The sequence below is a fragment of the Pecten maximus genome, chromosome 10 (assembly GCF_902652985.1).
Source record: "Pecten maximus chromosome 10, xPecMax1.1, whole genome shotgun sequence".
NCBI lineage: Eukaryota > Metazoa > Mollusca > Bivalvia > Pectinida > Pectinidae > Pecten > Pecten maximus.
Window position 1 is genome coordinate 29,715,387 of NC_047024.1, and position 12,923 is coordinate 29,728,309.

Consider the following 12,923-nt stretch of genomic DNA (forward strand, 5'->3'; position numbering starts at 1 on the left):
TCTATATATGATAGTACACAATGTCTGTCCTATATATGATAGTACACAATGTCTGTCTACATATGATAGTACACAATGTCTGTCTATACATGATAGTACACAATGTGTGTCCTATGTATGATAGTACACAATGTCTGTCTATATATAATAGTACACAATGTCTACATATGATAGTACACAATGTCTGTCTATATATGATAGTACACAATGTCTGTCTATATATGATAGTACACAATGTATGTCCTATGTATGATAGTACACAATGTCTGTCTACATATGATAGTACACAATGTCTGTCTATATATGATAGTACACAATGTCTGTCTATATATGATAGTACACAATGTCTGTCTATATATGATAGTACACAATGTCTGTCTATGTGTGATAGTACACAATGTCTGTCTATATATAATAGTACACAATGTCTACATATGATAGTACACAATGTATGTCTATGTATGATAGTACACAATGTCTGTCTACATATGATAGTACACAATGTATGTCTATGTATGATAGTACACAATGTCTGTCTATATATGATAGTACACAATGTCTGTCTATGTATGATAGTACACAATGTCTGTCTATATATGATAGTACACAATGTCTGTCTATGTATGATATTACACAATGTATGTCCTATATATGATAGTACACAATGTATGTCTATGTATGATAGTACACAATGTCTGTCTATATATGATAGTACACAATGTCTGTCTATATATGACAGTACACAATGTCTGTCTATATATGATAGTACACAATGTCTGTCTATATATGATATTACACAATGTATGTCCTATATATGATAGTACACAATGTATGTCCTATATATGATAGTACACAATGTCTGTCCTATACATGATAGTACACAATGTCTGTCCTATATATGATAGTACACAATGTCTGTCTACATATGATAGTACACAATGTCTGTCTACATATGATAGTACACAGTGTCTGTCCTATATATGATAGTACACAATGTCTGTCTATATATGATAGTACACAATGTCTGTCTACATATGATAGTACACAATGTCTGTCCTATATATGATAGTACACAATGTCTGTCTATGTATGATAGTACACAATGTCTGTCTATGTGTGATAGTACACAATGTCTGTCTATGTGTGATAGTACACAATGTATGTCTATATATGATAGTACACAATGTCTGTCTATATATGATAGTACACAATGTCTGTCTATATATGATAGTACACAATGTCTGTCTACATATGATAGTACACAATGTCTACATATGATAGTACACAATGTCTGTCTATGTATGATAGTACACAATGTCTGTCTATATATGATAGTACACAATGTCTGTCCTATATATGATAGTACACAATGTCTGTCTATATATGATAGTACACAATGTCTGTCTATATATGATAGTACACAATGTCTGTCCTACGTATGATAGTACACAATGTCTGTCCTATGTATGATAATACACATTATTATACCTTTACGTTTTTTTCGCTATATAAAAGTAATGTGATAATTTGACTATCAGCCTCGAGAGGATTGCGCATGTGTTTCCAGGACTATCACACCCTGTGACAGTTCGAAAAAACTGTTACACGGCAAACTGTCACACGGCGAACTGTCACACCCCTGCTGTAACGTCGTCAGAACGATTGAAAGACACAACGACATGCAAGCGCTTAATTAACACAGATTGTTTGTTGTTGCAGATGGTAGCTTAACCTTTTGTTTTCTCTCACGAAACTGTCAAACATGGATCAACACACACGATTTCAAAACGCCACAGACGTAGAGATCGAGTCATTATTAACGGACAGAGATAGCCAAAACACTATAAAAGCATTATACAAGATACCGACAACGGATTTTAACCTATTTCTTAGAAAATTTTACGTAGATATCCGAAAGGCTAATGGTCTGTTTTATGCCAAGAAAAAACGTAAAGGTATAATAAAACAGTTATCAAATGGGGTAATTCGGGCAATAGTAATTTTGTCAGCCCCTCATCAACAACTGTTGCCCTCGGCCTAAAGCCCTCGTGCAACAGTTGTTGCTTCAGGCTGACAAAATTACTATCGCCCTCATACCCATTTGATAATTGTATAATGTCCGTCTATATATAATAGTACACAATGTCTGTCTATACATGATAGTACACAATGTCTGTCTATATATGATAGTACACAATGTTATGTCTTTACTAAATGTATTTTTAGGTGAGGGGCAACAGTCTTAGCTCACCTGATGTACTTCATAACTGCCAAAGCAAAACTAAAAAGTTTTTGATAGATTCCAGGACAATGAAGGAACCAGAATTGACCTCTAACCTTTTGATTTCTTGAGGCATGATCATCCATCCACTCAACTATGTATGATTTCTCTTTCCCTATTCCTTTTGACGAGTCCATGAGGGATTACACTATAAGGCATCGCAATATACCCATAACTACACACAGGACACTTTCAATAAATTAAAAGAAATTTAAACTATTTGTTTATTTCATAATTTTTATTCACCATGTTCTGAAAAAAACAATTTCAACTAATAATCACAACATCAAGTTTGTATGAAAGACATTGAAAGTGGTGAACATTTAAAGTTACAGAAATAATCCATATTTTTACACAAATGTCCCTGTCACGCCCAGGCCATCCTATGTCATCCCCGCCATATATAAACAAGAACAGACCTGCAAATGTGGCAATAAAAGTATTTTAAACACAGTTATCAAATATTGTGTAGATGTTTATCTTGACTAGAAGATATATAAAAGACCATAAACATTGATGAAACTGAACAAAAGAATTCCTCTTTTGAGCCATCTTTTGTTTTTACTTTCAGTTATCTCCCTTATATAGGGACGATAAAACTACAAACATGATTTTTTCAGCTTAAGAGTTGCTGTAAAAGTATCTATCTTTCGTTTTAATTGCATGCATTTGTAGTTATTTTTGATAGCAACACCAGTAAATCCCACATCACTGCACTTATGGTAATTTTTCTTTTTAAAATTCTATTTTGTTTTCAAATGTTTAAGTTTTCATCAGCTTTAAATATCATATGAAATGCATGACAGTAAGAGATCTATGTAAAACACTTATACAGAAAAGTACAATTGTGTATTATAAGAGCTGTGTATCGCAAAGTGGGTAGCAATATAAATCGTATCGCGATACAGGGGTCACGATGCGATATGTATCGCGATATATTGATATTCCATCGTACAGTATGTCATGTTTTGTTTGTGGTATTTCTAGAATATTAAAGTCCCACAAAACGTTCTTGAATTCAGATAATTTTGATTTGAAAGAACTCCAACAGGCAGCTTTATAAGCAGCTGGAACGGCCTTGTCAGCCATGTTTTTTTACTACAAAACATAGGCTAACATTGGTCAAGGGAGATAACTACACATTTTCAAGTATCGAGATACAAATCAAGGATAGACGATGCATCGATGCACCACATCGATACAATACATCGATGCATCGGTGAATCGTGACACCACTATGTATTAAAATAAAGAAACTGGAATTACAACATGATGGAACCCCTTTATAGTTCATTCTATGGCTCTTAAAAACTTTCTGATGTTTACAAGATCCAAATACAAATTGACATTCGCCAACAAATTTTGATACAGTGCCACTGTTGAAATTGGTTATAAAATCGAAGATATCAAAGCTTGAAATGTATTTTTGATTGTTTAAATTATACATGTCCTATTTTGTATGTTGCTAAATATATTGATTGTTTGTGTAAACATATTTAAGATAGCACCTCGGATAACTTCAAATAAATCTAAATAATGCGATGCATAAAATTATTTCATAATAATGCTTATCCAACCCACAATTTGATAAGTATATTATGATGTGTGTTTCAATACAACAGAGATCATAAAAAATGTAAATTACAAATTATACCAAAAAATATGATCATAATGCTGTAATTCATAATCACAAAACAAAAGGGAACACATACAAAATCTTGATCACAATATTTAATACAAAAACCAGTTTAAAAATTAGAATAATAATGATCTATGTTCAAACCAATATTCATACAACAGTTTCCGCTGTCAAATGTTACCACTACATCGCCCTTTGCTGGTAGAAAAAGTGTTGTAAAAGACATTGATATATTTGGGATTTGGATATTTAAGACATATTCCATTGAGGAAAAACGGCATAAAAACCATATCTTAAAGTTTGTCAATACATGCTTATTCCTATTTCAGAGATTTATGTGCAAACTAGATTTCCGAATTAATTTCCCCTAGAATAAATCAAAATTAACGCCGATAAAAATGTAACCATCTGGTGGTGGTTTTATGCTTGAACGTCAGTTTTAGGTTCACCTTGAATTTGATATCATTATCATTAATACAATTTGAGATAATATTAATAGGTATTTTCGCTTGCTTTTGATTATCATCATTTTACATTTTGAAAAAGGAGTTTGCTCTGAAAATGATAATTCATCTACACTGTTAATTAGCACTACAAAATGTTATTTGAGTTTTCAATCATAAAGGACACAAAAATTAAAATTCTGTCAGTTTGTATTTGATGTTTAAATATATTGTGTCAATGTCCGAGTGGAGTTTATAACAGGAAAAATATATATATATTTTTTTTTTTACTGAACTGCAATAGACATATAGGTGGGCTTATTACAAGGCGTGGTGCGCACTGCCGGAAAGATACAGTAACTACATCAATGAAACAAGAAACAGGGCACTTCACAAGTTATAGATCAATTTAAACTAATCCTATAAGGCCAGTAATCAGATTTGATATTTAACAAATAGATGAAAATATGCACAAGATGAAAGGAACGCAAGAACTTTGGTTTACAAAAGTAATGGATGTATATGGCTTTGGCTGTATAGAGTTTTGGTGTGTGTTATTTTACATTTCTGTGATATATATAAACGTTTTGGTGTGTGTTATTTTACATTTCTGTGATACATATAAACGTAACAAGTTAATGTGTTAGGTGACATAGGAAGGAAAAGATTGTCCTTGCTAAAGCCACACAACTACCGAATCAACAAAACTATACTTGACCATTAATATAGATGTTTCTTTCTCAGGCAAGTAATGAATAGGTAATAAGTGTTGAGTTTAATGTAAAGACAACCTTAAATATCAGATACAAAATGTACTAGATGTATAAACACAAAAAATACCGAAGCATACGCAAGGACAATTCCTTATCTCAGTTTTTTTACTTAAACTCAATAATGCTTTCCTAGGGCAATCTTAGGTAAGAAATTAACCTTGAACGTTGGTGAAACCTGTGCCTATAAGTACAGTTTATCATCAGAAACTGGACACAATTGTAAATATACAGTACATCATAAATTATATATTAGATTGTATATAGCATTTGAATTATGCAAAACCTGTATAAATCTACATGTATACATGTAAACACATCACAAATAAACAAATACAGGTAATAATTAAGAAACAATTAAAATATGAACATATTAAACACCCGTCTTAAAATATTGTAAAACAACAATCTGTTTATACATAATTATAGCGCTTTGTGAGGATAAATCACATATTTCATTGTGGAGAAAATATGGACTCAATTGCATGACAAACAAAGACTGGTTATATCAGCTTAAAATAATCCCTCTTGTTGGCTTGGATGGAAGTGTGCATGGGGTCTTTGTGTGGGAAGAAACCAGAGTACCTAGAGAAAACCCATGGGTCAGGCAGGTGACCTCTAACCTCCTAAGTGAAAGGCCATCAGGCAGGTGACCCCTAACCTCCTAAGTGAAAGGCCATCAGGCAGGTGACCCCTAACCTCCTAAGTGAAAGGCCATCAGGCAGGTGACCCCTAACCTCCTAAGTGAAAGGCCATCAGGCAGGTGACCTCTAACCTCCTAAGTGAAAGGCCATTGTGTTACCACTTTGCCATCCGACCACCCATACAATGTATATGCCACCTTTTTTTTTTTTTTAATATATCAGTTATGTTCCTGAAAAATTGTTGCAAAAGAAAATAACTCCATAATTTTGATATGTGACATCTCGTCTTCACATGAAACACATGAACAGAAAGTAAGCTGAATACAAGTGAAATAGTAAGGAAGTGTTCTCCTGTTTTCGATAAGATGTTGTAAATGCCCAGCTAACCAAACAATGCCTTATTATGTGTATAAAAACAGTAACAGGGATGTTTAATACACAAAACCGTCCAACAAGACACAATGTAGGGAATATCTTATGTATAGGCTACTTATATATATATAAAATAAATAATTTGATCTTCATATAATTTTCATTAATTATTACAAAGTACAACACAACTACACATACCGACACAGTGAAAACTGTCTGATAAAACATAACATATAATAACATTGTATTAGTTTGTCATTTTCTTTTCACCAAGTAGTGAACTATATATCTATTAAGTCACTGAATCCTCAAAATTTTGTAGTGTTACATGATTCTTGTGTAACTATAAGTACATTGATCTGTAAGTGGTTCATCAGTTGATGAGTTTTAAAATGGACTATGGACAAGGGGTCTCAAAACTCTTTCAGATATATGACAAAGCCATTTAGAAGAGTAACCATAATAGAGAGTGTGTTAAAAAAAAAATTAAAAAAATTCAAGGAATTTCTATTTAACATTGTAGAAATTCCTGTAACATTTATAACACAAAAATGCAAACCCTAACTGGTGATCTCTAATGGCTTCAATAATGCCAACAACTACACAGCTACTACACAGGACATTGGACCCTCGCAGGTGGTCAAGTGGTCGCTTATAGGTATGTTATAAATTTTTAATGACTTGTTGATCATAAGACTTCTGAAAGTGGCTTTTCTACCCAGGTTCAGATACGAATTGTTCATCTCCAGCTGATTACCCATCTGGTAACCCACTAACTTGTTAAGTTTTTAACCTCTAATAGTGACATGTTGACCTCTATGATGACTTAATCATTGCAGGTAAGCGTCTGAAGATCTTGATAGCCCATCCGATGAGGAAGTTCCAGAGTGACTTGGCGATGGGTACTCTATTGTACAGAAGTCGCCAAATGACAATGATTAACACAACATTGGATGCCATGTTGATTCTCTGTAACCTAGCAACAGAATATAATATATTGATATTAAAATTTGATGATAACTTGCTCACATTCTTTATATGTGGTGTGTACATCAATGGTTTTACATTTGATCAAATCGTAAGTTATCTAAGACACATGTGGTGAAGTTTACCTGTTACAGACAAAACCAGTTGAGGAAAACACTTACCGGTAAACACAAGTGCAACTGCTTGTGAAGTGTTCCAAAATTATTGTTTTATATTATCCTGGTTAGGTATTTATGTACATGTATCCAGAAATGTAGTTGAGAGATATGACTCTGAAAAAACCAAGTGTTCCTAGCCTTTGTTGTACGAACTTTTTGATAGTGTTCCTAGCCCTTGGTGTAGTACTTTTTAAATGTTCCTAGCCTTTGGTGTAGGTACTTTTTAAGTGTCCTTAGCCTTTGGTGTAGGTACCTTTTGAGAGCGTTCCTAGCGTTTGGTGTAGGTACATTTTGAGAGTGTTCCTAGCCTTTGGCGTAGGTACTTTTTGAGAGTTCCTAGCCTTTGGTGTAGGTACTTTTAGGGAGTTCCTAGCGTTTGGTGTAGGTACTTTTTGAGAGTGTCCCTAGCCTTTGGTGTAGGTACTTTTAGAGAGTGTTCCTAGCCTTTGGTGTAGGTATCTTTTGAGAGCGTTCCTAACGTTTGGTGTAGGTACATTTTGAGAGTGTTCCTAGCCTTTGGTGTACTTAGTTTTTGAGAGTGTCCCTAGCCTTTGGTGTACTTAGTTTCTGAGAGTGTCCCTAGCCTTTGGTGTAGGTACATTTTGAGAGTGTTCCTAGCCTTTGGTGTACTTAGTTTTTGAGAGTGTCCTTAGCCTTTGGTGTACTTAGTTTCTGAGAGTGTCCCTAGCCTTTGGTGTACCTAGTTTTTGAGAGTGTTCCTAACCTTTGGCGTAGGTACTTTTTGAGAGTGTTCCTAGCCTTTGGTGTACAAACTTTTTGATAATGTTCCTAGCCCTTGGTGTAGTACTTTTTAAATGTTACTAGCCTTTGGTGTAGGTACTTTTTAAGTGTCCTTAGCCTTTGGTGTAGGTACCTTTTGAGAGCGTTCCTAGCCTTTGGTGTAGGTACTTTTAGGGAGTTCCTAGCGTTTGGTGTAGGTACTTTTTGAGAGTGTTCCTAGCCTTTGGTGTGGGTACTTTTTGAGAGTGTTCCTAGCCTTTGGTGTAGGTACTTTTTGAGAGTGTTCCTAGCCTTTTGGTGTACCTAGTTTTTGAGAGTGTTCCTAACCTTTGGTGTGGGTACTTTTTGAGAGTGTTCCTAGCCTTTTGTGTACCTACTTTTTGAGAGTGTTCCTAGCCTTTTGTGTACCTACTTTTTGAGAGTGTTCCTAGTCTTTGGTGTAGGTACTTTTTGAGTGTTCCTAGCCTTTGGTGTAGGTACTTTTTGAGTGTTCCTAGCCTTTGGTGTAGGTACTTTTTGAGAGTGTTCCTAGCCTTTTGTGTACCTACTTTTTGAGAGTGTTCTTAGCCTTTGGTGTAGGTACTTTTTGAGAGTGTTCCTAGCCTTTTAGTGTACCTACTTTTTGAGAGTGTTCCTAGATTTTGGTGTACCTAGTTTTTGAGAGTGTTCCTAACCTTTGGTGTGGGTACTTTTTGAGAGTGTTCCTAGCCTTTTGTGTACCTACTTTTTGAGAGTGTTCCTAGCCTTTTGTGTACCTACTTTTTGAGAGTGTTCCTAGCATTTTGTGTACCTACTTTTTGAGAGTGTTCCTAGCCTTTTGCGTACCTACTTTTTGAGAGTGTTCCTAGTCTTTGGTGTAGGTACTTTTTGAGAGTGTCCCTAGCCTTTGGTGTAGGTACTTTTTGAGAGTGTTCCTAGCCTTTGGTGTAGGTATCTTTTGAGAGCGTTCCTAACGTTTGGTGTAGGTACATTTTGAGAGTGTTCCTAGCCTTTGGCGTAGGTACTTTTTGAGAGTTCCTAGCCTTTGGTGTAGGTACTTTTAGAGAGTTCCTAGCGTTTGGTGTAGGTACTTTTTGAGAGTGTCCCTAGCCTTTGGCGTAGGTACTTTTTGAGAGTTCCTAGCCTTTGGTGTAGGTACTTTTAGAGAGTTCCTAGCGTTTGGTGTAGGTACTTTTTGAGAGTGTCCCTAGCCTTTGGTGTAGGTACTTTTAGAGAGTGTTCCTAGCCTTTGGTGTACTTAGTTTTTGAGAGTGTTCCTAGCCTTTGGTGTAGGTACTTTTTGAGAGTGTCCCTAGCCTTTGGCGTAGGTACTTTTTGAGAGTGTTCCTAGCCTTTGGTGTAGGTATCTTTTGAGAGCGTTCCTAACGTTTGGTGTAGGTACATTTTGAGAGTGTTCCTAGCCTTTGGTGTAGGTACTTTTTGAGAGTGTCCCTAGCCTTTGGTGTAGGTACTTTTAGGGAGTTCCTAGCGTTTGGTGTAGGTACTTTTTGAGAGTGTTCCTAGCCTTTGGTGTAGGTACTTTTAGAGAGTGTTCCTAGCCTTTGGTGTACTTAGTTTTTGAGAGTGTTTCTAGCCTTTGGTGTAGGTACTTTTTGAGAGTGTCCCTAGCCTTTGGTGTAGGTACTTTTTGAGAGTGTCCTTAGCCTTTGGCGTAGGTACTTTTTGAGAGTGTTCCTAGCCTTTGGTGTGGGTACTTTTTGAGAGTGTTCCTAGCCTTTGGTGTAGGTACTTTTTGAGAGTGTTCCTAGCCTTTTGGTGTACCTAGTTTTTGAGAGTGTTCCTAACCTTTGGTGTGGGTACTTTTTGAGAGTGTTCCTAGCCTTTTAGTGTACCTACTTTTTGAGAGTGTTCCTAGATTTTGGTGTACCTAGTTTTTGAGAGTGTTCCTAACCTTTGGTGTGGGTACTTTTTGAGAGTGTTCCTAGCCTTTTGTGTACCTACTTTTTGAGAGTGTTCCTAGCCTTTTGTGTACCTACTTTTTGAGAGTGTTCCTAGCATTTTGTGTACCTACTTTTTGAGAGTGTTCCTAGCCTTTTGCGTACCTACTTTTTGAGAGTGTTCCTAGTCTTTGGTGTAGGTACTTTTTGAGAGTGTCCCTAGCCTTTGGTGTAGGTACTTTTTGAGAGTGTTCCTAGCCTTTGGTGTAGGTATCTTTTGAGAGCGTTCCTAACGTTTGGTGTAGGTACATTTTGAGAGTGTTCCTAGCCTTTGGCGTAGGTACTTTTTGAGAGTTCCTAGCCTTTGGTGTAGGTACTTTTAGAGAGTTCCTAGCGTTTGGTGTAGGTACTTTTTGAGAGTGTCCCTAGCCTTTGGTGTAGGTACTTTTTGAGAGTGTTCCTAGCCTTTGGTGAAGGTATCTTTTGAGAGCGTTCCTAACGTTTGGTGTAGGTACATTTTGAGAGTGTTCCTAGCCTTTGGCGTAGGTACTTTTTGAGAGTGTCCCTAGCCTTTGGTGTAGGTACTTTTAGGGAGTTCCTAGCGTTTGGTGTAGGTACTTTTTGAGAGTGTTCCTAGCCTTTGGTGTAGGTACTTTTAGAGAGTGTTCCTAGCCTTTGGTGTACTTAGTTTTTGAGAGTGTCCCTAGCCTTTGGTGTAGGTACTTTTTGAGAGTGTCCTTAGCCTTTGGCGTAGGTACTTTTTGAGAGTGTTCCTAGCCTTTGGTGTGGGTACTTTTTGAGAGTGTTCCTAGCCTTTGGTGTAGGTACTTTTTGAGAGTGTTCCTAGCCTTTTGGTGTACCTAGTTTTTGAGAGTGTTCCTAACCTTTGGTGTGGGTACTTTTGAGAGTGTTCCTAGCCTTTTGTGTACCTACTTTTTGAGAGTGTTCCTAGCCTTTTGTGTACCTACTTTTTGAGAGTGTTCCTAGCCTTTGGTGTAGGTACTTTTTGAGAGTGTTCTTAGCCTTTTGTGTAGGTACTTTTTGAGAGTGTTCCTAGCCTTTTGTGTACCTACTTTTTGAGAGTGTTCCTAGTCTTTGGTGTAGGTACTTTTTGAGAGTGTTCCTAGCCTTTGGTGTAGGTACTTTTTGAGAGTGTTCCTAGCCTTTTGTGTACCTACTTTTTGAGAGTGTTCCTAGCCTTTGGTGTAGGTACTTTTTGAGAGTGTTCCTAGCCTTTGGTGTAGGTACTTTTTGAGAGTGTTCCTAGCCTTTTGTGTACCTACTTTTTGAGAGTGTTCCTAGCCTTTTGTGTACCTACGTTTTGAGAGTGTCCCTAGCGTTTGGTGTAGGTACTTTTTGAGAGTGTTCCTAGCCTTTGGTGTAGGTACTTTTTGAGAGTGTTCCTAGCCTTTTGGTGTACCTACTTTTTGAGAGTGTTCCTAGCCTTTGGTGTAGGTACTTTTTGAGAGTGTTCCTAGTCTTTGGTGTAGGTACTTTTTGAGAGTGTTCCTAGCCTTTGGTGTACCTAGTAGTTTTTGAGAGTGTCCCTAGCCTTTGGTGTAGGTACTTTTTGAGAGTGTTCCTAGCCTTTGGTGTAGGTACTTTTTGAGAGTGTTCCTAGCCTTTGGTGTAGGTACTTTTTGAGAGTGTTCCTAGCCTTTTGTGTACCTACTTTTTGAGAGTGTTCCTAGCCTTTGGCGTAGGTACTTTTTGAGAGTTCCTAGCCTTTGGTGTAGGTACTTTTAGAGAGTTCCTAGCGTTTGGTGTAGGTACTTTTTGAGAGTGTCCCTAGCCTTTGGTGTAGGTACTTTTTGAGAGTGTTCCTAGCCTTTGGTGTAGGTATCTTTTGAGAGCGTTCCTAACGTTTGGTGTAGGTACATTTTGAGAGTGTTCCTAGCCTTTGGCGTAGGTACTTTTTGAGAGTGTCCCTAGCCTTTGGTGTAGGTACTTTTAAGGAGTTCCTAGCGTTTGGTGTAGGTACTTTTTGAGAGTGTCCCTAGCCTTTGGTGTAGGTACTTTTAGAGAGTGTTCCTAGCCTTTGGTGTAGGTACTTTTTGAGAGTGTTCCTAGCCTTTGGCGTAGGTACTTTTTGAGAGTGTTCCTAGCCTTTGGTGTAGGTATCTTTTGAGAGCGTTCCTAACGTTTGGTGTAGGTACATTTTGAGAGTGTTCCTAGCCTTTGGTGTAGGTACTTTTTGAGAGTGTCCCTAGCCTTTGGTGTAGGTACTTTTAGGGAGTTCCTAGCGTTTGGTGTAGGTACTTTTTGAGAGTGTTCCTAGCCTTTGGTGTAGGTACTTTTAGAGAGTGTTCCTAGCCTTTGGTGTACTTAGTTTTTGAGAGTGTCCCTAGCCTTTGGTGTAGGTACTTTTTGAGAGTGTCCTTAGCCTTTGGCGTAGGTACTTTTTGAGAGTGTTCCTAGCCTTTGGTGTGGGTACTTTTTGAGAGTGTTCCTAGCCTTTGGTGTAGGTACTTTTTGAGAGTGTTCCTAGCCTTTTGGTGTACCTAGTTTTTGAGAGTGTTCCTAACCTTTGGTGTGGGTACTTTTTGAGAGTGTTCCTAGCCTTTTGTGTACCTACTTTTTGAGAGTGTTCCTAGCCTTTTGTGTACCTACTTTTTGAGAGTGTTCCTAGCCTTTGGTGTAGGTACTTTTTGAGAGTGTTCTTAGCCTTTTGTGTAGGTACTTTTTGAGAGTGTTCCTAGCCTTTTGTGTACCTACTTTTTGAGAGTGTTCCTAGTCTTTGGTGTAGGTACTTTTTGAGAGTGTTCCTAGCCTTTGGTGTAGGTACTTTTTGAGAGTGTTCCTAGCCTTTTGTGTACCTACTTTTTGAGAGTGTTCCTAGCCTTTGGTGTAGGTACTTTTTGAGAGTGTTCCTAGCCTTTGGTGTAGGTACTTTTTGAGAGTGTTCCTAGCCTTTTGTGTACCTACTTTTTGAGAGTGTTCCTAGCCTTTTGTGTACCTACGTTTTGAGAGTGTCCCTAGCGTTTGGTGTAGGTACTTTTTGAGAGTGTTCC

The 12,923-nt window shown here is 37.0% G+C and overlaps 1 protein-coding gene across 7 annotated transcripts in view; it reads right to left on the bottom strand.

The window, feature by feature from the left end:
• Nucleotides 1–2,500: 2,500 nt before the first annotated feature.
• The window catches only part of LOC117336217 (fatty acyl-CoA reductase 1-like), a 30,000-nt gene continuing 19,577 nt past the window's right edge, over nucleotides 2,501–12,923 (bottom strand). For 2 of the 7 annotated variants that reach the window (XM_033896674.1, XM_033896673.1), the window contains exon 14: nucleotides 2,501–7,125. In XM_033896674.1, the coding sequence (XP_033752565.1) occupies nucleotides 6,966–7,125 (160 nt within the window). In that variant the 3' untranslated portion in view covers nucleotides 2,501–6,965. The remainder of the gene's footprint in view (nucleotides 7,126–12,923) is intronic. The other 5 variants (XR_004534560.1, XR_004534558.1, XR_004534556.1 and 2 more) reach the window with 5 other exon arrangements.